The 27,996-nt window shown below is 43.1% G+C and overlaps 2 protein-coding genes and 1 long non-coding RNA gene across 5 annotated transcripts in view; 1 reads left to right on the top strand and 2 right to left on the bottom strand.

The window, feature by feature from the left end:
• Nucleotides 1-917: 917 nt before the first annotated feature.
• On the top strand, nucleotides 918-8,140 carry LOC142065389 (uncharacterized). The gene is made up of 2 exons (XR_012663394.1): nucleotides 918-1,047; nucleotides 4,419-8,140. It is a non-coding gene; the product is annotated as an uncharacterized LOC142065389 (long non-coding RNA).
• Nucleotides 8,141-10,302: 2,162 nt separating this feature from the next.
• Nucleotides 10,303-18,627, bottom strand: LOC142065381 (sterile alpha motif domain-containing protein 9-like). The gene is made up of 4 exons (XM_075111423.1): nucleotides 18,419-18,627; nucleotides 17,272-17,436; nucleotides 16,467-16,511; nucleotides 10,303-15,965 (listed from the first exon to the last, which is right to left on the bottom strand). The coding sequence occupies exons 3-4, from the start codon at nucleotides 16,468-16,470 to the stop codon at nucleotides 11,284-11,286; spliced, it is 4,686 nt and encodes a 1,561-aa protein (XP_074967524.1). The 5' UTR covers nucleotides 16,471-16,511; nucleotides 17,272-17,436; nucleotides 18,419-18,627; the 3' UTR covers nucleotides 10,303-11,283.
• Nucleotides 18,628-19,482: 855 nt separating this feature from the next.
• The window catches only part of ERN1 (endoplasmic reticulum to nucleus signaling 1), a 43,612-nt gene continuing 35,098 nt past the window's right edge, over nucleotides 19,483-27,996 (bottom strand). For all 3 annotated transcript variants that reach the window (XM_075111429.1, XM_075111427.1, XM_075111428.1), the window contains exons 15-22: nucleotides 24,950-25,139; nucleotides 24,313-24,412; nucleotides 23,672-23,871; nucleotides 23,208-23,355; nucleotides 22,610-22,737; nucleotides 21,862-21,985; nucleotides 21,528-21,595; nucleotides 19,483-21,307 (exon numbers count right to left, since the gene is read on the bottom strand). In XM_075111429.1, the coding sequence (XP_074967530.1) occupies nucleotides 21,101-21,307; nucleotides 21,528-21,595; nucleotides 21,862-21,985; nucleotides 22,610-22,737; nucleotides 23,208-23,355; nucleotides 23,672-23,871; nucleotides 24,313-24,412; nucleotides 24,950-25,139 (1,165 nt within the window). In that variant the 3' untranslated portion in view covers nucleotides 19,483-21,100. The remainder of the gene's footprint in view (nucleotides 21,308-21,527; nucleotides 21,596-21,861; nucleotides 21,986-22,609; nucleotides 22,738-23,207; nucleotides 23,356-23,671; nucleotides 23,872-24,312; nucleotides 24,413-24,949; nucleotides 25,140-27,996) is intronic.

Below are 27,996 nucleotides of genomic sequence, written 5' to 3'. Positions count from 1 at the left end.
GACATGAAAGAACCTTGGAAAAGCCCATCTAGTTTTTCAGAAGTCTTGATATGACTTTTCTACTGCCTTTAGAATATCCTTCTGCCTTTGACAAAGGCTGCTTTAAATAAAATCTTGAAAATTTAGCTGGTGTATGTGGACTAAAAATTTCTTCTTCTGGAACTTTTGGTTTTTTTTCCTTCCACAGTGAGATTTTTTTTTTTTAGGTGCTGGTAATAAATTTGAGGCTGGGATAGATATCTAATAATTTCAGTGGATGACTATTCCTCGCTCTGTGCATGCATGGGAGAATATAAACAAGCTTCTAGAAACACATTCAGCTGCATCTGCCTTCTGTGGTTTCCGCACTTCTAGCATATGGGAGCCCTTGAACAGTATTTACATAGAGCTGTATAACTTGGATAAAATTGAATGGAATCCATAAACTGCAGTTATTTTATAGGAATCAAAGAATTTTGCATAGAAGATGATAAAAAATAAAATGTCAAGATTACTTCAGTTTTATAAGCAGCACGAAGGGCATAATGACTCTTCGGTTAAATTGAGAACTCTGATATACCAGTCCATGAGCTGGGGCTGCAATTTAAAATGGTAACTAATGACACTTAAAAATAATAGTAAATGTCTTAATAATTGTACTGGTCTAGCTTCTACATAAATACTAAGGTGAGGGTGAACATTTTCAGTGGCTGATGGAATCTTTAACCCTACTTTTTGTGATCTAGTACAGTAAATCCTATTAGTTATGGGAAAAGTGCCCCAAGACAACTGACTTATGTTCCATTGATCAAGGTACAAAGCAAAACAAACTGTCCAATTCAGAAATAGCTACCAAGTGTAAAAAGTTTTGTTTGGGCCTAACAAAATAGGTGGAATAGCAGTCATGTTCTTTTGTTTGCTTGATCACTGGAATTTTGTTAACTTTGAATGCATGTCTTTCACTTAATTGGGTCATGTTTTTTCTAAAACTTAAATTTTTCTTCTTCCTATAGCCCTGCCATAGGACAGGCTGAGGCAGAGTCTCAGTGTTGCCCTGTTCAGTCTGAGGCAAGTGGGATTTATTTTATTCATTCTGGGGGCTTTCACAGCTTTATGGCTGTTGGATATTTATGTCCCCAAACTTGCAGCAAGTTTGGTGAAGGCCCCTAAATTTACTTTAATTTAGGTTTTTTATTCTCTTTTGGTAGTTGGGCTCTATATTAATATTTATCTTTTTATTATTGTTGTGTTTTTAAGAGTGTTAGGGGGAGGGAACATGTTTTAAGATGTTTGGGTACCTTTTCTGTTACAGGAATGTGTTTGTTTTAAGGCTGCTCAGGTAGTCCTTTAGCCACACTGCTCCCCTCCCCCTCTTCCCCTGCATTGCATTTGTGCTATATTTGGTTTTGGTTTTAGTAATGTGACTGTCTAGTCTCTGAGCTAGTGGCATGTAAATATCAATTACTAATGTTTCCTCTTCTGGGGAGATATATCTATTGAAGTGCTTAAAATACTTAGGTTTTTAACTCGCAAGTGACATTTACAGTCCAAAAATTGTGTAGCCTAAATTATAGAATACAGTTTCCTTGGAGGAGGTTAAGATGTTAATACTGCTGCATATGTGAGTTGCACCACAACAAATATTAATGTAGAGCCCTCTGAAGAAACGGATATTCAAGTTGGTAAACTAGAACAGAAGAATGAGAAATGGAAGCTGCAGGTTTTTCAGTTTGTCAGTTTCAGGGAAAACCTTTTCCTCAGTCTCTTGAATACACCAAACTTGACATAGGGCTTTTTTTTAAACCTTGGGGAATTCTGTTGCATATTCAAGATTTGCTTAGGTATGTGGTTATCTGAAGTTCCTTCTTTCACACAGTGACTAGCAAAAAATTCTACCCCTTGTGAAGAAAAATGAGCTTTAGTGTTGCTGCTCGCTCTGTTGCACACATATTGGCTTTGAAGGCTTGAGGTTGCTTAAAGACAACTTCAGCTTCAGAAGAACAACTTTTGTCTTGCAGCCTATTAGCAGTGAAATAGAAAATAGATGTTGGAGTCAGGTTTGATAACTTAAATTTTGGAGATACTTTTAAAATTTGTGGTGTTTTTTGATGAGCATAGACTGTGTTTCATTTCTTCGAGATTTTGCTAAATAATGACCCCTGATGTGATTTCAGTAACTTTAAAGGATAGAGTTGTAATTCTTAACTTGGATACAAGAGTGGATTTCACATTCCTGTTGTACTCTTCTGTACTTTGCCCTTTGCATTTTTCCTGTAAAAGGCCCTCCCTGCATCATCTGGTCTGACTGGAAAATTGACATATCCTCTGTTAACTGTTTGAAAAGGATTATTGAGCATGATGTTGCTTTTCTAATTCTAATTGTGGTGCCCTTGATAACAGTGAAGATGAGGACAATGCTCAAGATATACTACTGCAACTAGTATTTGTTTCACATATTCAGTCTATAGAAATGTTTGGCTTAGTTCTTATTTCCCTAGACTATCTAAGGAAACAGTTTAACCAAAAACAATACGCAGTATGGCCTATACTTCTTGCTTTAGTATTTTAATCTCTTAGAGACTCAAAATGAAAGAGGCAAATTTCAAATGTCTGATACTGAACTTTGTTACCAGTTTCCATTTAAGACTGATGCAGCACTAGGTAATTTTTATCCAGCTACTTGATTCAGCTTGTCATCAAGCACACAAAGCTAAAATTCAGATATGTATGCTGTCTCGTGTGCAGTGGAGCACGCTACTTAGATCCACACTTGGGTTATATCTTTCAAATCTAGTTTTCAAATTCTGAGAAATTGCTTTGATCTGTTTTAGTTGAAGATAACTAGGTTTGACATATTCACGGAAAAATGTTTCCAAAATGCAGTTCCTGTTTTCACTGTGTCATTGTTTAAGCTCTATACTAATACGTTAGAGCAAGTGAACCATTTGTTTGTGTTTTGGCATGTTTTGTGAGTAAAACATAGCATTTCACCACATTGCTTGGGATTTTTTTCCCCATGAAGCAGCTTCTATACAACTCCAAGAAGATTAATTTAACACTCTCTGGGTCTGAAAATTGCATTTGACATGAAGACAATCCCACGAGGTGTTACTGTATGAATTAAACGGGGTTTTGACTCTGGGTTTTCCTGCTACACTGCAAATATTACTTGTAATTCCTGGTGATTGGCTCACACATCCTTCATTTCCATCCTTTACATTCCTGTCCTTTTTCTAAGTCTCTAAAGGACTGGACAGGACAGGTCTTTTTGTTCTCTCTTTGGGAGTTGGTAGCTTTAGATTACATTTGTGTTATCCTGATCTGTTACCACAGACAAACGTTTGTCTTTAAATTCGCAGCAAGTAATGATACACATTTTTCATTTGCTTTGTGTCTTGTCATAAAAGATACATGTGCAAGTGCCATGGCATAATGGCTCTCTGCTTTTTGCTGGGAGTATTTCCTCAGCTATTAGACCAGCTGGCCTGCAAAATTCTCATCTAGTGCAAATGGTTCTTATTTTGCTCTTTTTGTGAAGTTCTGTCAGTGACATTTTCCTCCCTGCCTACCTGTGTGGATCTAAGGGGGATAGTTTAAAAAAAATACACTGTAAATGAGATGCCTTTGAGGGATGATGGAGTGTTTTCACTGACATTCAGTTTTGCAACTCTCAGTAGCACAGCAGTCTGTATCACAAAGTTGTACATCTCGCTGTTCATGGAACTTCTTTTCTAATGATGATGGTATTTTAGGGACTTCTATAAATATTAATGGAAGGAGATCTTGGGTAGTTTGGCTTTCTTTTAAGCTTATGTGGAGGTGTATGACTTTATTTTTTTTGAAGGGCAAGAATTACTGATATTCTGCTAAATTGGGTGAATTTGCACCCACATTTTTTAACAACAGAAGTGAACGGGAGATGTGGCAAATAAAGTCTGTACCACGCGTGAAGTTTTGTCTTGCTTTAAAATTGTGTGATGAGTTTGTAATGTGTTCCATGCCTTGCCTAATAAAGATTGTAGCCCTTAAATACTCTGAGGAATAGGCTACCTCCCAGAAGAATTTTCTTAGAAGTGTGTATACTTGCAATAGAAATAATCAGGCCAGTGAAATAATGGTAGTGACTGGGTTCTATAAAATGCAGGTATCGGTCACTACCATATTTTCCTGTAGTAGCTGGGGTAGGTAGATACTAGTTTGAGTAAGAAAAGTTTTGAGGCAGCCTTTGAAGGGATCAGATAGAATCGAAGTGATTCTGAAGTGCGATGTATATAACATTCTTTTTGAAGTTCAGAGCTTTCTTACACACTGCGAACAGCAGCTTTATGCAGTCTTTTGATTGTCAGAGCACAGATTCTCGTTAAGGCTCTACTAGAAGAAAATACAGTTTGAACACAATATTTGTATAGTGAATGCAATTTTACCTTTGTCTTGTGAAGGTCTGTTTGAGGGAGCCAGGCACTTCAGCTTGCTGCTTTTGCAGACAGCCGCTTTCTGTCTTGAACAACATGATCCAGGATGTTATCCTCAGTCCTTAGCATCCTGATGAGTCAGTATCGACTGTCCATGAACTGTCTGTGAGGGTTGGTATTTATACACCTGATCATGATTGTGAATAGTGTGGTGCTTGCACCTTCCGAGGAAGTGTACAATAACTTCTTTTATTCTTATGGGCTTTCTTGCAGTGGGAACAACCAGCAACGTTGCTGTTTTAATGACAATGAATTTAACTTCTCCATAAATATTGTCTTGAACTTGTCTTAAGGTTTTTACTTCTTGGGATTTGAAGAAGTTAAATGTTTTCAGTTGTACTGGCATTAAAATACTATTCTCTGAAAACATAACGGACACAACTTAGCCTGAAGCTTCCTTAAAAACTTCTCTTGGTAGCAGTTAATGTATATCTTTCTGTTAGGTAACTGCCTTATACCAGATTCAAGCTTCTGACATATCAAATTTTGTTTCTTAAATTTTGTCTAAGTCTTACCCATGTTCCCAGGTACTGTTCAGAAAGGGGGCCTGTGTAGAATTTCAGCTATTGCTGCCCTTCAGAGCCAATATGTATAATGATTTTCGCTAACAGCAGTTTTGAATTACCAAAAACTAATGCCATATAAAGGAAGCTATTTCACTGTCTCCCGACTTAGGAAGTTACATAAAACTTTGAGATAAAGATGTCATGCAGAGCTTTTTTCTTTCTTTCTTTTTTTTTTTTTTTTGAGTTCCTTGCATATATGTTACTTGCACTGAATTCTTTAGCTTCTTTCCCATGAATTTTAGTGGAAGAAAATACATTTTGCTCTTTCATTTGTAAAGTCTAGAATAAGAAAACACACTTTATGAGACTGATTAATGAAGGAACCTGGCAATGTAAGTATTGTGATTTCCTTTATGTTTGTGGTAGGCAGCAGGATTACCATGTTAAACTTCTGGCTTATGTATGAAAAATATCAGAAAAGTAAGGGCAAACTGAAAGTAGTTTTATAGTTGCCTTTACTTCATATGCTTTTCTTAAGCAACAAATTGCAGTAATTGAAGTTTGGCAGCTGTTTTAATTAAAAAACTAAATTATGGGTTAAACTCCTTGGTTTAATACAATTTGTGTTTCTGTTAACTAGCAGCAGAATTTCAGCATTTGCTACTTACTGGTAGAGAAGAAAAATTCCACAGCACTGCCAGTACAGGTTAGTTTAATCTGTAAGTACCTGATGTTCCTATTTGAAATAATTTGTTCAAATGATGCCACTTAAATACATGAGGGGAATTTTGGTCTCTGAAATATGAATGTATCTGTTATCTACTACTGTTTTCAGTAGTGAGTGAACATCTAGCTTTTTTTTTGAAGATCTGCCATGGTTTTAACTACACTTCTGGGTAGGTAATATCTGCAAGCACCTTTAAGGAAAATTTAATATGCAACCTTAAATAGCCATTGGTGTTACTGAAAAGTGTGAAGATCTGAAGTCGAAGACACTTCTTCAGTAACATGCCTATGATAAGAGGTTGTTTTATCAGTGAACCAGTTAATAGGATACTATATTTGTTGTGTTGGGGAATAAGCATTTGTAAGAATCGTAGCAGTAATGTAATATTTCTTTCAATTTTCTTCAGCTATTACTAATTACTGTCTCCTACCAACAGAGTCTTACTTTGTTAGGCCTTTAAGCCAGGAACTTGTTCTTCTCTGAGGCGTGGGGTTCTTTTTGTTTTGGTTTTTCTGTTAGCCCATTTCAGCCCTTCAGAGGCTACCTACAGTGTGGTTTTGCCCAGCTGTTTTGTCTTACTCTGAAGTTACCGCTCTGCCTCTATTTTTCTCCTTATGTCCCATTCCATATTCCTGGAAATGTTGGCATTTTATTTTTATTTTATAGACTATTTTACACCTTGAAAGAAAATAGGAGAGATTCTTTGTGATTGGATAAAAGATGCAACCTTCTCCAGAACAGCTGTATATATTTTTATTTAAGCTTTGTGTACCTCATCTCTAAATACCGGCATGGGAGATGAAAACGTTCTGCGCTGTAGCACATAGCATAGTTTCACAGCTGGATGAGCTGTAAAACTCTGTGCTTTAATTCACTTAAGAGCATGCTATCACATGGTGAGTCTGAGGGGCTTTTGACATCATTGGTGGATAATTATGTAGAAACTAGGTATTGGGAAGACCATTCTAGTGTGGTAGCTGAACAGACACTTCAGTTTTGCCAGCTCATCTGTATGGACTAGAGTAGTTTCATGAGTGACTTGACACTTTGAGCAGTATTGCTTATTTTAGAATTTTGAAATCTTACACGACACTGCAGAATTCATCATACTAACATAAAAAGTTTCAAGGGGATTGTATCTTCCAGATTTTCAGGATAGTTACACTTGAAGCCCATCTCCTGGCATCTTCTCTACATCAGTTCTCAGTCTTTCACACTAAATTGCTTTGTCTGCAAAACTAGCTACATGCAAATTTTTGAATACTGTTCCGTAGGTGTTTCTCCATAGAGGAAAAAAGTTGTATAATAAAATTTTTAACTTATCTTTGCTTCTGTTTTCTTAAATCTTAATGGCAGATGTGCATGAATAATAGGGATACCTTGCTGCGAGGCCATTATCCTGTTAACAATGTATGCATCTTTCTTTTAACTTCTGTGGTTGATCCTAGTTGATACTTAATGCAATGCTCAGTACTAAGTCGGAATGAGTAACTGATTGCTTTTGGCTGCTGAATTACTTTGTGAAGTCTCAGTTTGGTAGTGGTTGGATGCTGACCTGCACTACTTGTACACCAGCTTGGCAATCAGTGGGGATAACTAAAGGATAGTGGTGTCTCTCTAGCGTCTCATCAACAAAAAGTCCAGAGTAGATCCTAATACGAAGTCTGGTAGAACATCATCTCTTTGTGAAACTTTTTATGGCAATTAATTACCATACTTTTTGGTAGAACTAAGTTTATTTTCTTTTGAGACAGGACCAAAACAATACTAGGAATCTGAGCTTTCATAACCAGATGAGCAGTTGTAAGTTGTAGCTCAACTTCTGATGCACCATTACAGCAGCTGACTAGTCTTATGTGGTTCAGAAGTCTTCCTTCCCAGTTCTCATGTGGTATACATGGAACAGTGAGTCAGTTAACACTATTACCTTTTAGACTTCTGCTTAATGACTCCGAATCACCCCTTCAGTAACAAGATTCTCTGTGCAGTGAACCCAGACCCCAAACTGGTTTTAGTACCTTCTTCAAGCACCTTAAAGCACGTGATTTAATTACGTCCCCCCCTCAGTAGCAGTACAGCCACAGAAGTGAGTGTATCATGAGGGTGTTTTCTGTAACTTGATACTGCTTTTGTATAAGTAATATGAAAGGGGTGGGATTCATTGATCTTTTCTAAAAGACAGGTGGCAAAATATTGATGTTGGATTTAATTTGGGAAAGTGAAAGACTGGTAAGTATGTGCATCACTTTAATGCATGCAACTAATAGTAATAGTAACTAGCTTGATTTTATAGCATCCAGTTTACAGAGTCAGAAAATATGGAGCTAACATCACTTATATCCATTGGGAACCTCCTATGAACTGTATGCTTCAGGAATGGATCGTTGCACATATACAAGTCTGTAATGTGTATCTACCACTTTGTAACAGTCTCTGATTAAACAGAAGTGAACCACTCTTTCTGTGTATTTTTTTTTCTCCTCTTGAGAACCTTGAGCTCCTCTTGAGGACCTATTTAAATTATTATTGCAACAAATGCTAGCTGTTCCAAAGTGTGTGTAAGTATGAAATCCACCTTCACTCATGTTACAGTTTGAATAACTGTGCTAGCTCTCTGATTGTCTATAAACTGCAAAAACACATTAATGTGAGCTTTATCTTAGTGTTTTATACCTGCAGGCAAGCAAATGAATCCTGACTTCTTAATCTGTACTTCTGTTTGCTGCTCATCTGCTGTCCTTCTGCTGAACTGACTGTACAAAAGAATTGACTATTTAAGTTGGAAAAGTCGGGCGCGTATGGAGGAAAGTACCATAATAGCATTTTCATAAAACCTGGTAGAGAGGGGATGATGTTAAGTGGTCTGTTCTAAACCCTTTTAGAGCAGAACGCTGGAGAGATGAGGTAGCTTTGAAGATGCGTGTCCTTGCAACTCTTGTCTACACGATGAGAATGGATTACTCTGCTAGGCCAGTCTGTCTCATTTAGTTACCACTGTTTACTCAGATTAATTTCTAACAGGTGGTAAAAGGTAAAATCAACTATTTTAGTGCTACACTACCTGGAGCAATTCATGGCACTTTGAGTTGGATATGTGTGATGAGGAGGAGCTTAATACTGAGTAAAGGACCCTTTAGGGAAGACTACTACTTTGCATGAGCTCTTCACTAGAGTTTGTCCTCTGGCCCTTTTGACTCTAGGGAAATCTGAGGGGGCATTTGGAAAACAAGGGAACTGCTTTGCCCTAAGCTGGTTAGAGCAATGGGGTTTGTGTTGCCTGGCTGGTTAAAGCAGTCCCAAGTTCAATTTATCAGATGCTTGGTGAATTTGGATATGACTGGGTATAGAGTAAGAAGGCTGGGTCTATGCTTCCTGCCCTGTAAGCCTCAGCAGGATTTTTGCAACTTAGTACTCCAAAGGAGCTAGTCTGTAGGTTTATGCTTCCCCCCACCCCCACCCCCCCCTTTTTTTTTTTTTTCCCTGTGGGGCACAGGGAGGATTGTATTTATAATATCCTAATGAGGTAAGGAGTTTGGATCTAAGCTTTTGGTTTCTAAGAGGTAGAAACAGGTATTTAAAAAGTAAATTCCTACTTAGGCCTCAAAGGACTGGGGAGTCTGCAGTGGTGTGGGCTACAGGGCAAATAGCTAGCTACCGTATCAAGGCAGCTGCCTGTAGGCAGGAAAGAAACAAGTTACAAGGCAGACCCTCTTGGCCAAGTCTGGCTTTAATTTTTCATCATAGTAATATCTTTTTGAAAACAAAAGCTGTGCTTTTGCCACAGAATTTGAGCAGGCTGTATAAACTTAAGTAGTTCATGCTTTTAGCTCCCATGCTTTTCAGTAAGTTTGCATGTGCTGTTCTGCTCTGGGTTGAAGCTATCCTTATGTCCCCATGCTAGACTTAAGAAAGCTGCTTTTCCTCAATTAACTTTTCAAACACATCCCCCTCTCCCTGCCCTCTGCATCAGGGGTGGGGGGACAGAAGGCTTTCTGTAGCACCCTGGGTCTCTTGCTCCTAGCAGTTTGGATGCTGTGATGGTTTGCTCCTCCCCTGCACCTTCCTAGCTCATCTTGGGGAAAGCTGACTTTGATGAGCTAACCTCTTAAGGTTAAGCTTAACCCTTACGCATTCTCTTAACCCTTGTGAAATCTGCCAGCCTGGATTTCCCAAGCAAGAAGTGCAGCCCTCCCAAGAGTATACTTTGCTGTTGTGGGTCTTGGGTTGAAGGCAAGGGAAGGAGACAAGCATGCCTGGCCAGCGGTCACAAGATTTGTTTCTTCTTCCTGAGTCCAGAGGGTGAAGGCTTTGACTAGATAGAATAAATCATTGGTTTCATCCTGTTTGACTTTGTTCATTCTGAATTCATAGCGGCTCACAATTCCTCTTACAGTTTTTGGCTGTGCCCAGATCTTGGCCAGAGGTGGAAAAGAAAATCAGACCTTGCTACTGTTATAAACTACATTTCCAGGTAGGGTAGTTAGCCTCATGTAGAAATAGTAGTTCTTCCTAAAGGTTGTTTATTAGATTAAAACTTAAGTTATATGACAGGTTTTCTGGAAATTTTAGTGACAGTACGGGTATCAAACAATGCGAAACTCCCAAGAATAACAGGCAGTTTTGTTATTAGAAGTTTAATGTGACATGAAGGTTGCTGACAACAGACTCCTTTACATTTTTCAAATTAGTAAATCAGGCTAGACAATTTTCAAGTGTGGATATATGCAGTAGACACATTTGAGTAATGTACTGTGTGAGCATTTAGATAATGCTGCAAAAATGCTTTGCCATGTGCAGGAATAGTTTGGACTATGAAATCGAAACAGTGCTTACAAATAATCTTTTGTCATCCATGTCTAACTGCTCACGTGTCTCTGCACCCCTCCCCAGATAGAGGCATATCTAGTATGGTTTGTAATATTTACATGGAGAAACAATACAAGAGTGGGGTAAAATTTGAGACTTCTTTTTATCAATACTTATGTTTGCAAAGTCAGCATAAAAACTGTGTACTTTTCCTCTGCTTCTGTACTACGTATTGGCTTGCAGTTGATGGGTAGATGTATTTCATACATGGTACATTTTAGCAAGCAAAGTATGTTACAGCCAGCGTAGCATACGTGTCCTGAGTTCACTACTTGTTGCTGGTTCAGGAAGAAAAAATGGCTCTTCACAGTGGACAGGTTCTGTTATTGATCAGCACCATCCAGAAGTTAACTAGAAATCCTAATGTGTGACTTGAGAAGAAAGGGATCCCCACAATACCTTTTTATTCCAGAGCTCAGCTCTCCAAATACTAGGGAGGAGGAGAAATAGTGAGTCTTTTGTCTCCCTCCCAGCCCCCAAGCAAATCCTGCAATTACTGCTGTCTTAAGTTTGAAATCTTGCTTTTGGTTACTCCAAAACTGTCAAAGGCTTTTTTATTTTTACTAGTAGGTTTCAATTTTTTTTTTTTAGGTATTTGTTCATTATTGTAGTAGTAAAGTGTGGTTATCTTGCTGCCTGGTGTTCAGCCAGCACAGTCCACTTTTTGCTTCAAATGACACTGGACGCTTTCAGTGCTGTATGTTCTAACAGCGCAGCAGGTATTGTTAATACACTAAATACCTTGTATTCTGCTGACAGTTGGGTTATTTTCAACCTCAATATTGAAAGCAACAAGACCATTAAATGAAAAGCCTAAATAAAAGGTCACATTTTCGTTTCCAGGAGGCACTGAATCACGATGGAGGGGCAAGATAGGAAACTCCTTCACATGGCCACGTATAAATAAATTTCTGTCCTTGGTCCAACCAGAAACTCTTTTGAGAATGTCACGAATCTTGGCAATACTCCATACAGTTCCATGTAGCCACTTCATTCTCCTCTCATCTAAGGAGCCAGTAATTAATTTATCAATTTTAGTTTTGTGCACGATCTTACTTAAGCCATAACCCTTTCCCAGAAAAAAGTGGGTGTAGATTCTTTTCTTTCTGGTAGGAACATCTTTCATCTTGATGTCATATAAACGTTTCAGGGTTTGAAGGGCTGTGTTTAGAATTTCATCTTTATCTGGATTAGGCTCCTTGTCTAAGGCCTCGTCTGGCCAGTACAGCAAGGTGAGCAAAAAATAGGCGCTTGCTGGAAATGGTCTCTTTCCTTTAAAGAATCTTACACTGAGGTCACGAAGAGCTTGTGGTGGAAGAAGTTTGGCTGATCCTGGTGCTAAGCATGCCAGTGTGATGTGGCACAAAATGTAATTGATCAGATCGTTGTCCTCCAGCCTGTCCCGTAGCGGGTTCTCGGTATAGAAGCTAAGGATCTTTTCTAGCTTTTCAGCTGACCTAGTCTCTTTCTTATCTGTTAAGAATGACAGGATATTAGTGACACTACCTCCGCCACTCTTATAAATATTCATGCGTCTGATCAGCGAGCTCTCAACGGCACTGTTGCTGTCCTCAATAAGTGATGTTGAGACGAAGAACTTGGCATATACCTCAGACTGTCTTTTTAGCCATTTTCTGGGATTATAAATTTGTTCTTCCTTTTCATCTTTTTCATCTTCCTCTTCCCTCTCGTGGTTCTTATCTGTTTGGAAATAACTTAGGTCTTCTGAAATCCATTCCAGAGCATTGTACAGATTCTGGCGTAAGCCTTTTAGGCGGGAGTGAAGCCTTGCCCATGTTTTTTCAATGTCTTTAGGAATGTAATCTGTGACCAGGTATTTCACAAGCTCAGAATATTCTCCTTCTGGACTTCTGTGAAATATATGGACTGTGGACAAAAGCCTAAGGAGACGACATCCTACTTCTACTTCTCCAAAATAGCCAGCGTTGTTCATACTGTCACGTTCTGCTTTTGCAGCCCGTTGCGCAGCCCTGAAGCATTTCATAGCTTTAAGAGCCATCTCTATCTTTGGAACGATGCTTTCAGGAGTGTCTTCTTGTGTCATTTTATCCACAGTGAAACTAAACCACTTCCTGTAGACTTGACCTTCTGTATCTAAAATGTAAGAATCATTTGGCAAATGAAATTTTGCAACCCCTGCCCAATATTCTGCATCTTCAAATTTTTCATTGTTGTAATGCAGTCTGGCAAGCTGCTGCGCAAAAAAAGGATCTTTTCCAAGGAGTTCATATGCAGCTTTTAAAACAGCAATAGCTTTTTCACAGTCTTCAGCTTTACAGACATGTTCAATGAACGGGGAGAAAAGAGTGTCGGTATTGTCACCTCTGCTTCTTTTATCACGTCGAATAAACAGATCTCTGATGAACTTTATGAATTCCTCTCGCCCGAATCTGTTTTCAAAGAGCGTCTTTTCCTGAAGAAGAGTCATTGCAAGTTGACTCTGAGGTTCATTCCCTGAAAGCTGATAAAGAATTTCTTTTGCAACCAGACAGTGTATTATCTGAACGGATGAAATATAGGTGGTGCTTTCCCTTAGCTCAATAAAAATCATTCTTACTTGTTCACTCAAGTGACTTTTGAAATCGTATGCTCTTGCTTTCCTTTCTGTATATACCCCTAGTCCCAGAAAAGCCTCACAGTGCGACAGCGAAACATAAGAATTGGGTACATAAAAATTAAGCAAAGCCACATAACACATCAAGCACGTATCACGAGAATAACGGTCTATGTCTTGCAATATGTGCCCTACAAAGTCTCTCACATACGCTTCATTGAACTCCTCGCACATCAGGACAAACGTAAGTATGAATTCTGGCTTGACATCTTTCTGCTTCAGTTTTTCAAGTTTGGTTCTGAACAGGCTTTTTTCTGAGTCAGTCAGCTTATGAGTGACAGCAACTGTGTCCAGTGGAGAGGCTTTGCAAAGCCTTTCAGGGTCATTGGATCGTCTGCAGCACATGAGGATGAAGTAAGGTCTGGGGGAATTAATTTTCCTAGTTGCTACAGCATCCATTAACTCATTCCTTAGTTCTTCTAAATAGTCTTCATCATAATCCTCAATCAGGAGGAGCACAGGAAGACAATGACTGATTTCTTTTTCTTCATAGTCTCTAAATGCAAGTGCATGCTCACAAACAGTTGCAGGTGAATACGAGACTTTGATAACAGCACATCTTAAGTCCTTTCTTCTTTTCCATAGGACTTGCCGTGCTATTGTGCTTCCACCACTTCCAGGATGGTGAAATATCTTCAGTTTAGCCACAGAATAGTTGAGTCTGCTTCCTTGTAAAATGTCATCTAGGAGCTTGCTAGCATCCTTACATGCTTCGCGTTCGATGATTTCCCCACAGCGTCTCTTATCAGCAAGCCAGAAGTTTTCCCAGATGATTTTTCTCCCTCGGTAAAAATTTTGTTCTATTTCTTGTATTTCTTTTTCAGTCAAAAGATCTAATTTGATATCATCACATTGGTCAACGCAAAGGACTTCTAGGGAAAACAGTTTCTCCTCTTCGAGCGAGGGAAGTGTACATAGCCCCCTAGTGGACACGGGCAGGTGTCTGGGTTGTGCTGTGCAGGGCAGCATTGATTGGATGGTGGCGTCTACGTGACTTAATTTCATGCCCACAATACTGCATTGTTCCAGCGTCTCAATGCTGCAGGATGCCTGAGCCAGGTTAGCCCACTTCCAGTAATTTTCTCTGGACTCTGAAATGCAAACGATGTATTCTGCACCGTTCATCTCTGTATAGAATTCCTGAAAAGTGTCCACAAGTGGTTTCTGCACTGGTGATAGCAATAGGAAAAGCACAATGAAGGACCGCTTTGGCAGGATTTCGTCACAGATACGAGTAATTGCTTTCTTAAGGTATTTCTTTTTTGTTCTAATCCATGTATTTTCATCACAAGCTTTCTCATCCCCGAGGAAGTCACTGCGCCCGTTACAGAATATCCAGCTGGTCTGATCAAACAGGCACAAGTGTTTCTGAGAGGGAGGGTTGCCAGTCTTACTTTCATTGGAAAAATCCTGTAAAAAGTAAGACCTTGTTGCATGGTGTTCTTTGTACTTGCTGTACAGCCCTGACACGTTGGAATCTTCATCGAAGTCAAAGACGCAGAAGATGTTCAAGTGCATTAAAAAGTTGATGTAGTTGAGATTGTCCTTGTCGCATCTGTTAGTGACAAGGATGTACCGTAGGGAATCATCCATATAGCTTTTGCCATCATTTAGTAGAATTGATAACTTCCTTCCTAAATTTTGAGATGCTTCTGTATGTATTTCTGTGCTGGAGAACTCAGCTTTTTCTCTTTGAGCATCCCGGTCTTGTAAACCCTGAATAAAAGTAGCTAGATCGTTGTGCTTTACAGGTTCAGATTTTGCTCCTAGCCTCTGATAGAGAGCTCGATCTTTTGTCAGGATCACCTTCTGGCTGCCTTCGTTGTATTTTGGCAAATACACTTCAAAAAATCTGTTCTTTACTAAACTGGATGTTGGTTCAATGTCAACCTCCACCACAAATCTCTGTTCCTGAGAGTCTTTCGAAATCACTTCAACAAAAACAGGCGGGTGAATACATTTCCTTGCAATTTCTTGTACGTTTTCGTCAAAACATTTTTCTATATAATCCAGTGCATCGACATAGTATTCTCGCTCTTTGACCTTTATGCCAATGATCTGGCCGTGTTTCCAACCCTGATCCTCAACACTGTCCATGATACCAAAATGTATGGTGCCATTTGTTCGAATGTTCATGCAGGCTGAAGCAAATCTGATCACTTCGCAGGCAAATTTTGATTGCAGTTGATTTCTGTCCAGCTCTGCAGCGACGGCAAAAGATTTATATTCGTGGCAGGGAGTGATTAAACCATTGACTCCTGATTCTGGAGCAAGAACTCTGTCTTTCACGTATTTGAAATCAGTATCTTGACTTCTAAATGGTCGACAGTTGCTGAGCTCTAAAACTTCAGTATTTTTAAGTTGGGAGTTGTTACTTCTCCTTTGCCTCCTGCCCGAAGTAGAAGCTGTGTTGTCTCTGCTAGTTTTATCTGATGGACCACAGCTGTCTTCTCTTGAAGTTTTCTGAGCAGGGGTGTTTCTGGGCCTTACTGGATCCGTTTGCACATCAGCTCTGTCAGACGTTTTGCTGCTGGAATGCTTGGCTTGCTGTGCAGTTTCCTGTAGCTGCAGAAGTTCATTTCTCTTGCGGATTAACATGTGAATTTGCCCCCCCTTCATACCTATGCCTTTGAGGAAAGAGTCATCCAGTTCCATCAGTGCTGGACCTGTCACTTCTTCGGCATGTAGCTTTTCTACGTATTCTTTCTTGATTCCAGTAGATTCGAGCCAACATTGGACGTGGTTCTCGTCCCATTCCTTCACAGGTAACGTTCTGTAATCTACAAGTTAAAATTATGTATTAGTAATGCAACTGAAAACTCGTTAAGGTGCTTGACAAGGCGTTATAATCCTTGCAAAACTGGCCGTGTTGAATGCTAGATTGAGAAGACAGTCTCACTGTGACTGGTAGAAAGAAAACATGTCAGGTCTGATGACTAAAAGCATTTTTAACTTTAACTAAAAGCAGGAAACCATGAGGGAGGTTTGGAAATGATCCCCAAAGGGAGCCGTGGAAATAACCCAAATTGTTTTTGAAGGGAATGATGTGATAAGGTTACCAGAACTGACAGGCTGAATTCTCTAAGCTAGAGAGGTTTGGGAGATCATTTACCCACTTGAATCTGTTTATATTCTGTTTAAATGAAGATAGCATCAATACAAACCACAAGATGGTGTTAAGAGGACTGATTAGTTCCCCACTAGAAATGAACCCTTAAAATGCAGATATTGAAAAGCAGATTACACATATAAAGTACAAATTTTCTGAAAGCAGCACATACCCATTGCCTTGGATGAGGGAAATCCTGCTGTTAGTGAACAAAGCCCTAGAGGGGGGGAGAAAAAAACAACCTGTTTTCAGACTTACAGTTCAGATTCCTGTGTTAGTTAAGTTGACTAACTTCTGTTTTTTCCCAACCCCTCTACACCTTTTTGGTCCAGTATAGTTTCTGTACCTCTGGCCCAGTGTTGCCAGCTGCACTGCTTCTGCACGCCTGTGCTGTGTGAAGGCAGCTGTTTTGGCAAAGGAGATGGGGTTTTGCTGGGGAAGCATGTGCTGGCAGCTGTGCCCGTCTAACAGCTACTTCTGTTAAATACGGGCGAAAAGCGAGGCCCAGCACTACTGTGTCCCCTAGATTTCATAGTATCTCTTGCTTTTTATTCCTGTCTTTTCTCACTCGCTCTCCCTTTCCCTGCCTCTTGCTCTCATACTCCCCCCCTCCCCTTTTTCTGCATGTAGTCTTTCCCCCTCTGCCTTTTTTTTCCCCTCCCTTTTTCTCTATATCTCTTCTGGTGCTCACTGGATTTTCCACAAAGCGGCTCAACTCCCTGCTCAACCCAACAGAAGATGTTTTTCTTTTTAATGGGGTGTCCTGGCCTGATACCTGAGGTCTTCTGCCTTGCTCAGGGTCCATTTACAGGGATACAGAGGGACTGCCGCAGGAAATGTGTTAAATGAGCCTGCTCAGGGTAACACCCGAAATCTATGACAATCTGTTGTAATCAGCAGTAACGATCCATGAGCTATGGCCTAGTGAACAAGGGTGACAGCGGAAGGGGCATGGCAGTGGTTGATGTTTCTCTTACTGTAGTGTGACAGTTCAGCTCTGTGCTGCTGCAGGAGGTGTCTGTAGCCTGGCCAGCTCCATCCCTGCGGCTTGTGGTGGTTCAACAGCAGCACTCGCAGCCTCTGAATTCAAGGTGCCGGCAGCATCAAAGGCAGCCGAGCTCCGCGCAAGGTCCCTGCAGTGTCTGAAAGTACAGAGGCTGTAACTGAGGGAAGGTGAGGCACGTGGCTTGGCAAGAGGGGAGTTCAACAGAAGGTGGCGGTTTGGGGAGATGCTGGGTCTGGCAGAGTAGAGGATGCTTGGAAAAAAACTGGCTGGAACAAGTGCATATGTACTGTTCAAGCACCTGGTCAGCCCCGGAGAAATGCTGAGGGCTGACTGAGCCACCAGCTCTGGCCTGAGTGGCTCTAAGGGGAACCTGTTACGGGACTGCGCTGGGGTGCCATAGATGTAAGCAGAGCCCTCTGGAATAAGTGTAAACAGGCTGGTTACAAAACTGGGGACTGATTCCGGCTGACATCCAGTGCAGCCTCCCTGGGAAAGGGGGCTAAAACTGTCCCTGAAATACTGGCTATTCAGTGCCTGTGGCCAGCAGTGCACCTCCCAGGGCTGGGTCTGTACAGTGACGGCTTGGGGTGAACCACCGCCCCGCGCTTGCCGTCCTGCCCCAGCCTGCTGTCACAGCTGACGTCAGGCAGCGTTTTGGGAGAAAACGAAACTTAATGAAGAACAGAAACTAGGGTGGAGGTTGGGCAGCAGCGGGACTGTGCGGGGGAAGCGTGGTCGGGGCCGCATTGCCCTGTGCTGGAGGGGAGCTGTAAGCCCCCTCCTCCCCACCCCTTTTTAAGAGCAGCCTGGGGTGGGGGAGTGTGCGGGAGTGCTTGCGTGGGCCCCGCAGCCTGCGCGCACGCTGGGGGCCTGGGTACTATCGGCTGCAGGGGTGGGCAGGAAGGGCTGTACCCACGGGGCTCCCCCTTCCCCGAGCTGCTCAGATACCCCCTCCCCACTGCTAAGCAGCCCGTTGCCCAGTGGGACGGGGGGTGGGGGAGCAGAGGTGGGAGTGTGGCCGTGCAGGGAGAGCCCCGCTTTTCCGAGTAACCCGCCAGGCTGAGCATAACCTCCCACCGGCCCCCACGCAGGACTAGCACGGCGCAGGGAGGGCTTACCTTGCGGAGCCTGCCGGTGACTGAGCCGGCTCGTGTGCTCTGCTGCCAGAGCCTGCCTGCTGGGAAAGGGCTTCGAGGGAGGGAGACGATGCGCCAAGCTGCTGGCCTGGCGGCACCCTGACCCTGGGGGTGGCGCTTCTACATGGTCCTACTGCTATTGAAACTAGTAGACGTGCATTCGTGATTATCTGCCAAGTCTCCACCCTTTCGCCACAGGGCTGTGGCTGGGTGGTGGTGCTTTGCACTCCAGGGGACAGTCTCTGCGGTGGCAAGGGCTGCACCCCGAGACCATGGGCCACACTAACACAGGGTATGGGTCAAGGTGCTTGGGTAGGTGTTAGGTTATTGGTGGGGGTGGTGGTTTTTGGGTGTTTGGTGTGTTTTGTTTTTTTTAAAAACCTAGGTAGAGCCCCACCCCACCTTATCAATCACCCCATACCAGCCACCTGCTCATGGCAGGCCAGCTCACTGAAGTAAATAAGCAGAGAGGTTGGCAGGGGCAGCAAACAGCAGTGGCTCATCAGCCCTCAGCCTTCCACCTGCCAGCAAAGTTGTCTTACAGGCTTGCTGCTTTCCTGTAAATCATGTGGTCGTTTGTTAACTTAGTTCACACACACAAAAAAAACCAAAAAAGCCAGGAAAACCCGCTCAGGGCAGCATGCACTCGTTCCAGCCATTTTAGTGGCTCTGTTCACCTGCCCAATCAGCGAGACAGAGGTGGCTGTTAGAATAACCTACTGAGGCTCCTGGGCCTTCAAAGAGGCTGGAGGCTCAGCCCCACCTGAAAGGAGAGGGAAGTAGGGGCGGGGAGAGGGGAAGTGGGGGCACACATATGAACACACGTGGGTGGGGTATTTTTTTCCTCCATCAGCATCGTGGCAGGAAGGCAGTGGTTACAAGCAGCTCCCTGTTCTTAAAACCAGGCAGGGGCCGTGCCTGGGCGGGCAAGATGTGGCTGCAGCAGGGCCCTCAGCCCCTGCTCACCCTCTCCAGCCCCGAAGCTGGGTGAAGGCAGTGTGGCTGTTCCCCAGGCACACATCGTCATGAAATGCTGTGTGGATCTCTTAAGCTGAGTACAAGTCTTTATTTAGTAGACTTATAAAAGACCATTACATGAGAAGTACAAAAATATGAACTAGGCTTTGAATCTTCTTAGGTAAAACTACCTTTTTTTTTTTTTTTTTCAAGCTTCAGAAACATAATTTGCACAGTTGGCATCTTAGGTAAATTGCTCTCATACATAGTAAAACTAAGGAAAAAAACCTTCCCATAAAGTAGCTCCAGAAAAGTAGCTGTACCTACCCAATCATACACATTACTGGCAATAATTTAGTAGTTTAAGACACAATGGCACAGTCATACAAATTCTCAGTTTGTCATGTCTCCTTTAATGAAGTCCATCGCAAGATGCAGTATCGCTTTCCTCTTCCAGTTGTTAGACCATGATTAAATATAAACACAAAACCAATTAAGACTGATTTGGCATGCTTTATACTTGTGCCACTTGGATTTGATACGACTTTGTAGTAAAAATTAAATAAATATAAATATGTTAAATAAATATATTGTAAAAGAACACCCTGCTTATATCATATTAGACCTCAGCATTTCTTCATCCTTTGCGCAGGCTTAATGCTTTGTCACAGCTTTAGGGCCAATGAAAAGAAATACTGCATCTTTAAACACACCGCCCCGGTGGCTGTAAGGAGCAACCCCTGCGAACAGAAAATGGGGCTCTTTCACAGCTTTATCGCATCCATTAAAAACACTGCCTCTACGTTCACTGCTCCATCCAGCACTCCTTTCCTACTCTGCTGCTTTTTGCCCAGGACTTGTCTTGCCTCTGGCTCTTTTATAAGAAAGTAAGGAACACTTGCAGTAGATAAATCATGAGCCTCTCACGGCTGACACCAGTGTAGTTTTCTGAAGTTGCTTGTGTAGATCTGTTCTGGTACTGTGATTTAAGTCAAGGACTGTTCAAGCTCTTCCATGAATACTGGTTGATATTCAAACACTGAGGCTTATTTTCAAAGCAGATAAACCTTTAACGGGTTGTGGGTTTTTTTTTTCAAGTCAGTATTTTAATATAATGTCATTTTATCTGCTCAAGTAAGAGGGACTGATTTTCCAGGGTAGTGCTGATTAAACAGAGATTGTGATTATCTAAAACACAGGAGAGCATGTACAAACGATTCCCTTTACCATCACTGTGGGGTGCCTAATGCATCATGTGGCGGTAGTGCAAGGCAGGTTCTAATGCTGTGCTACAACTAAGAGGCTCCTTTTGCTGATCCCAGTCCCACGTGATTATAGGATTTCAATCACTGTATTTTGATTCTTTGTAATAAAACACATCAGTTATAAAATCAAATACAGTCAGGCATATTGTGTGACGGTTATATCCAGCCTTTGCCCTCTGTTTTCACTGTCTTGAGAACTGCCTTGGAATAACTCCATCACCAGGGTTCACTGCTTTTCTGAAGTTACCACCTGCTCCTTGGGCTCCTACCATCTCCTGATCCAGCACAGGCAGAGGTACAAGGCACTTTTTGGAAGCTTGGTTTCTTCAAAGAGAGAGAATCCAGCTCTTTGATCCCACTTTTCCCGGCTAAAGGTAGGCCTGTTTCACAGCCCTGTGCTTCGAATGTTGGTCCCAGAGAAGAAAGCTCCATCCCTCTCCTTTCAAACAGTGTCTCCTGCAAGGCTCAGCTCTGCAGAGTCCTGGTTATAGTAATGCTGAAACAGTCTTTCTTGGCAGCAGATATGCATAGCATTGTAGGTGTGTAGGAGCAGGTGAGGGAACCGAGCTGTAAAGTAACACACAAAATCATCTGGGATGGAGCCCAGGGTCTCCTGCACTTCGGGAGGCAGCTCTCTGTAATGGTGCTTCTGTAACAGAAAATAGAACAGGGTAAAACTCAGAGGGTATGTCTTCAAGGTTCCTCTTTTAAATAGATCTGCCTTTTTCATGGCCAAGGTAACCTTGTCGTGGCCTACAGTGAAGGAGCTCAACACCTAAAACAGGGGAAGACAGACACAGACTGGCAACAACCAGCAAAGGGAGGCAGAACCATAGTGTGTGTGTTGCTTACGGAAAGAAGTCTTTTACCTTATTTCTCATTGCCCTCAGAAGGTCCCGTACTGAGCCTCCTTTATAGGATCTGAATTTTCGAAGATCTGCAGAAGAAATTATAAAATTTCTTTTTGCGTCTTGATGCCATTTTAGTTGCTGGCCTCAAAAGGGAGGAAGGTAGGCATGCCTTCAGTCACACAACCTTACAGGTGTGTTTCAATACATAAACATGTACTTTGAAAAAAGTATTTTGCTGACCAGTAACAGTCACGTGCAAACACAGACAGTGTTATCCTTCCTTTCCTGTCCCGGAAAACTGGGACCAACAGCACGTAACCCCTTTCCACTCTGCTAAAACTCAATCCATTACCTGTCTGAAGAGGAACAGTGATGTGCTCTCTCCAGTCCATTTTCACCACCTCTCTTCCGCCTCTTTCTAATTGCTTGACTATTGGACCATCTAAAGACTCTTTCTCTATCCGGTCACTAACATCCTGAAAGAGACATTCAGGTTATTTCTAGCTGTATTTCCCAGCTTTTCCCAACAATTTAAAATTGCTGCTTCTGGCCAATTACAGCCTCTCCTGATAACAGAGTTCTGATTCTGCTTTACCCATGACAAAATACAATACAATGCATTATGCTTGGGACAGGGATACAGATGTTTCTTAAATGATGATGAGTTTCATCATCTGCCAAAGCCTTTTAATCACAGAGTAGAAGGTAAGGCTGGAAGGAACCTCAGCTCCTCAGCCAGTTCCCACCCCACACCAGGATTATGTGTGCACCTTCACTGCAGTAGGCTGCCCTGCTCTTGGAAACCTGCCTGGCAACATGTTCTCCTGCATCGCTACTGTAGCTGTGAGACACCTTCCTCACCCCAAGTTAAGTGGGTAACATCATGTTCTGGCCCCCCTGTAAAAGATCATCTGTAAACTAAGCCAGTTTCTTAAGAGACACCACCTAGGTATTACAGCTTTGCTTCCTTGTTCCTTACGGTAAGGTTGTGGATCCTATCACCTCAAACAGCCACAAAGCTAGGGGAGGCTGATGTCAAGGTTTGAGGAATGTCCACAAGAGGCCTTAGAACGGAAAGAATAGAAAAAGTCAACACAAACCTGAAAAAACTGGAGCTGTTTTTCCAAACTCCAAAAGAATGGGTGTTTCAGCACACAGCTGGCAGATGGACGTTTCTGAGGGTCCATGTTTATCATTTGCTCTATTAAATCACGAGCAACTATGTCTTCTGCAAGGAAAATGGTGATAATTCTTAGGCCGCAGGGAAAGCTAATGTTTGGTACTTTAGAAAATCGTTACGTTCTCTAATGTCCTCCAAGACGATCCTGAACACCAGCCCCACCAGCTCACGTACTGCCCTCATCGATGTGCTGGGCAGCCAACAGGAAGTCAGAGCTGTTGAATCAGTGCGATTATGAAGATCAAAGTTCAGCTCTTTCCTGCCCTTTAAATACATGAGATAACTCTACAGTCAAGCTTGCAGGGTGCCAAATTTTGTACCCCAGAGAGATACTTTGAGGTACTAATTCTATGAACTTTAGGAGCTTTACTTCAGGCATACTTTTGGAGTACAACTTTCACCACTGCCAGGTCGGGAATCGCGCTGGGTCATAGTTCTGTCATTTCTGTTGGTATTTTAACATCCATGGAAAGTTCACTAACCGCTGTAGTGCTTTATGTTTACCATGCTTTTCTTACCATGCCTCCCTGCATTTAAGGACTCCAGGCTATATGCACCCAGCAGAATGTTGGCTTGCCGCTGTAGAGATTTGCCAAAGGGGTGGCTGCCTTCAGACACCACATAATAAAAGACACAGCCAGCTGAAAAGATGTCCACGGTATATGTCTGCAAATAAACAACCCTTAATAGCAATAACACTTTTCCCCCCCACCAAAGACTTTGAGGTGTCATCATGGGGCGGTTAGTTTGCACGTAAGAGCAGAAGAAAACTTTTCAGAATCACATATTCAGCTGCAAGGCAGCATGAATGTGGGTTGGACTGAGTGGCCTTTAAAGGTCCTTTCCAACCCAAACCATGCGATGGTTTGCTGAACGCCCAGGCATCAAGTACTGCTTATCTTGGAGTGACTGCAACAGTGTGCCACCTCTGTTGGTTGTGCTCCTTCTCCTGGGGGAGCCTGGCGGACAGATGAAGACTTACAGGGTTCTCTTTGCAGTCTTCACTCAGCATCTCTGGGGCAATCCACCCTTCGGTGCCTGGCACCCCCGACCGACGGCTAAAGCTGTGCCTGCCCACTGCCAGCTTCTTGCACAGGCCGAAGTCTGAAATCATCGCTTTGACTTTCCCATGGGCGTTAGGCATCGAGATGAGGATGTTATGGGGCTTCAGGTCCCTGTGGACTATTATAAACAACCATTTATCCACTCCAGGCAATCCGAACGATATTTGTCAATTTTTAATGCATTTGTATTGTAAACTGTTCACAAGGCTGAGCCACCGTTTGTTCAATCCAAGCCCTTACCTCAAACTATTGTCTTTGGTAGAGGCTCATCACTGTTTTTATCTCATCACCACTAGTCGTAATGTTTAACATGACTTCCATCCAAAAAAATGCAGCACCCTGAAAAAATGCTTTACTACTCCAGTGCAGCAGAACTTGACAGGAACAAGGCTGGTGCCAAAGGACAGACACTATGGCTGCCAGCGTTAGGTGGAGCTTCTACAACTCTTCCGGGATTGAATAAACAAGCTCCCAGCACCAGACCAGTTACTCTTCTTTTTTTTTTAGTTAAGAAAACGTACCACTCTCCATCCAGTACTGAAACAAGAGGCATTCTTACCAATGCTAAGGGAGTGCAGGTAAGCAAGACCAGATGTCGTCTGTTGCAGGAGAGCGATGGGTTGTAAGCCATGGTGGCTGAAGGCCTTCTGCTCGACATACTGTACATTACAACAGAAAAACAGAACGTTCAGCCACAACATTGCTTATCATTACCCTCTGCATAAACAGTAGGTATATCCTCTGAGCCCTCCCCCAAAAAAGGTTAGACTGGGTAATAAATTGTGTGAGCTGGTAACACACATAAACTCTTCCTGTTTGGTGGCTTTTGGTTTTGTTTTTTTGGCTGAGGGTGATGATCTCTAAAATGTCATTCAGAGCCAGAATTCTACAGAGCACTGTGCTCCAGAAGCAAGAGTAGAGGGTCTTCAAAGTCTGGATGGTAGGAGGGGGAGGATGACTAGAAGGGAGTCCTTCACAAGAAAGAAAAAAATCAAAGGACAAAAGCTTCTGTCCTTAAATCAGTACAGGGTTAGTGATGGCTTTCTAAAGGCCTGAAAACACCTCTGCCGTAGGAAAGTGTAATTGTCACAGAGGTGACGGCAGCAGGAACTACATCATCTCCTATGGCAGGCACTTAAGTAACTTCCAGGCAGAAGACCTTCACAAGCACTGTTGGTTTGCAAGTGAGCCCTCACCTCCTGTAAAGTGGCAGCACACAGCTCGATGGCTATGTACTGAAACTGCCGGTCCTTCTCCGTGCAGAAATAGCGGATCACATTAGGATGCTCATCTGACTCTCGCAGCAGCTGTACTTCACGGTCTGCAAAGCTGAAGCACTCAGGAAGAATTCTTTTCACTGCAACATCGCGGTTATCAAAGGTCCCTCTACAGACAGGAAGGAAAACCACATCAACCTGTTACAGGTGTCTCTGTAGACAAAGCACGTACAAAGCCAGTGACAGCAGAAGACATTTTACAGAGGCACATTAAAGCATTTCTCATGCTGAAACCAGATATGTTTTTGCTGGTTTTGTCTAGGATAGAGTTAATTTTCTTCACAGTAACCAGTAATTTGGTGAGGCGGGCTTTAAACTGAACGACTTGGCGGGGGGAGGGATATCCGTTGTGAAAACGCTCACACCAGCACATCCAACGGGGGAGTAAGTCAGGCCAAGCAGTGTGGTGATAAAGGTTCCTTAGCTGGCTCCCACGAGGTGAAACAGCAGAGTAATCACCTCAAGTGTACGTACACAAATGCACGCAGTCTAGGTAACAAACAGGAGGAACTGGAGCTCCGTGCCCACTCAGAAGGGTATGACATCATAGGAGTAACTGAAACATGGTGGGACACCTCAAACGACTGGGGCATTGCAATGGGCGGTTACAGGCTCTTTCGTAAGGACAGGCAGGGTAGAAGAGGTGGGGGAGTTGCTCTCTGCATTAAGGAAAACCTTGAATGTATCGAAGTCAACTATGGTGATTGTGACTGCTCTATCGAATGTCTCTGGGTTAAAGTCAAAGGGGTCATCTCCAAGCAGGACCTCACAGTGGGCATCTGCTACCGACCTCCTAACCATGATGACGAAGCTGACGAAACGATATCTGGGGCACTAAAGCGAGCTTCTGGCCAACATAACCTGGTCCTGATGGGGGACTTCAACTACCCAGACATCTGCTGGAAGAACAATATGGCAGCTCACATGTCATCCACCAAGTTCCTGGAATGCACAGAGGACTGTTTCCTGATGCAAATGATAGATGTGCCAAGCAGGAAGGAGGCGCTGCTGGACTTGCTATTGACAAACCGCGAAAGCCTGCTTTGTAATAGCTCGGTTAGTGGTAGCCTTGGCTGCAGCGACCACAATATTATGGAGTTTGGGATCCTGCTGAGTGTGCTGAAGGTCAGCTCTAAGACAAGGGTTCTGGATTTTAGAAGAGCAAACTTCAGTGCACTCAGGGCTCAGTTGAGAGGGATTCGATGGGAAGCTTCCATGGAAGACAAAGGAGCTGGTGATTGCTGGGAGTTCTTCAAGAACTCCCTATGGAAAGCACAAAGCCAATTTATCCCCTACAAAGGAAAGGGAAGTAAGCAGAGCAAGAGGCCCCCATGGCTCAACCATGACCTCCTGGGTCTACTCAAATCCAAAAGGGAGGCATACCAGAGATGGAGAAGTGGAGGATTATCTGTTGAGAGCTACAAGAGCATAACCAGAGTGTGCAGAGATGCAGCTGGAAAAGCAAAAGCCCAGCTCGAATTGAAACTGGCTGTAGATGTGAAAAATAACAAGAAAGGGTTCTTCAGACATGTCAACCATAAGCAGAAAAAGAAGGAAAACATAGGCCCACTGTTAAACGGAAAAGGAGAGTCAATCACCAATGATGCAGAAAAGGCAGAGGTCCTCAACACCTTCTTCACCTCTGTCTTTATCAGCACTGTTGGGTACCAGGCTTTGGGAACGAAATTGCCGGTTGATCCTAACACTGACCCACCATCAGCGAAGGAAGAGTTAGTATATGAGTTACTACAGGACCCTGACCCCTACAAATCAATGGGCCCTGACGCCATCCACCCGAGGGTGTTGAGAGAGCTGGCTGACATCATCGCAAGGCCACTCTCCATAATCTTCGAGAAGTCGTGGAGAACGGGGGATGTCCCAGAGGGCTGGAGGAAGGCAAATGTTACCTCTGTCTACAAGAAGGGCTCGAGGGAGGATCCGGGTAACTATAGGCCCATCAGCCTTACTTCAATCCCTGGGAAAGTTATGGAACGAATCCTCCTGGGGCCGTCACAAGTCAAATGAAGCACGTGACTGGGAAAAGCCAACATGGCTTCACTAAAGGCAGATCGTGCTTGACAAACCTGGTGGCCTTCTATGACACAGTGACTTGCCTGGTTGCCATGGGGCGGGCGGTGGACATTGTCTACCTGGACTTCTCCAAGGCCTTTGATACAGTCCCCCACAGTCTCCTCCTGGAGAAATTAATGCGTTATGGCCTAGACAAGTGGTCTGTGCAGTGGGTGGGGAACTGGCTGACAGGCCGCACCCAAAGGGTGGTGGTAAATAGCTCCTTTTCCAAGTGGTGACCTGTCGCAAGTGGAGTCCCCCAGGGATCAATATTGGGCCCAATGTTATTCCATATCTTTATAAGTGATCTGGATACCGGCATCAAGTGTAGCCTGATGAAGTTTGCTGATGACACCAAGTTGAGTGGGGAAGTAGACACTCCAGAAGGGAGAGCTGCTCTGCAGGGAGATCTGGATAGGATGGAAGAGTGGGCCAGCAAGAACCTTATGAAGTTCAACAAGGAGAAGTGTAAGGTCTTGCACCTGGGAAAACATAATCCAGGAGCGCAGCAAAGGCTGGGATCCACCTGGCTGGAGAGCAGCTCTGTGGAAAGGGACCTGGGGGTCCTGGTGGACAGAAAGCTCAACATGAGCGAACAGTGGCTGCTGCGGCCAAGAAGGCCAACAGGGTGCTGGGTTGCATCAAAAAGGGCATCGCCAGCAGAGAGAAGTCATCATCTATCTCTACTCAGCACTTGTCAAGCCACACCTGGAGTGCTGTGTCCAGTTCTGGTCCCCGCTGTACAAAAAGGATGTGGCCAGGCTGGAAGGGGTCCAGAGAAGGGCCACCAAGATGATCAAAGGACTGGGAAGCTGCCATGTGAGGATAGGCTGGGAGAGCTGGGTTTGTTCAGCCTTGAGAAAAGGAGGCTCAGAGGGGATCTCATCGCTGTGTAC

Source organism: Phalacrocorax aristotelis, chromosome 16 (genome assembly GCF_949628215.1).
Source record: "Phalacrocorax aristotelis chromosome 16, bGulAri2.1, whole genome shotgun sequence".
In the NCBI taxonomy this organism is placed as follows: domain Eukaryota; kingdom Metazoa; phylum Chordata; class Aves; order Suliformes; family Phalacrocoracidae; genus Phalacrocorax; species Phalacrocorax aristotelis.
This window is presented reverse-complemented; position numbering and strand designations above follow the sequence as displayed.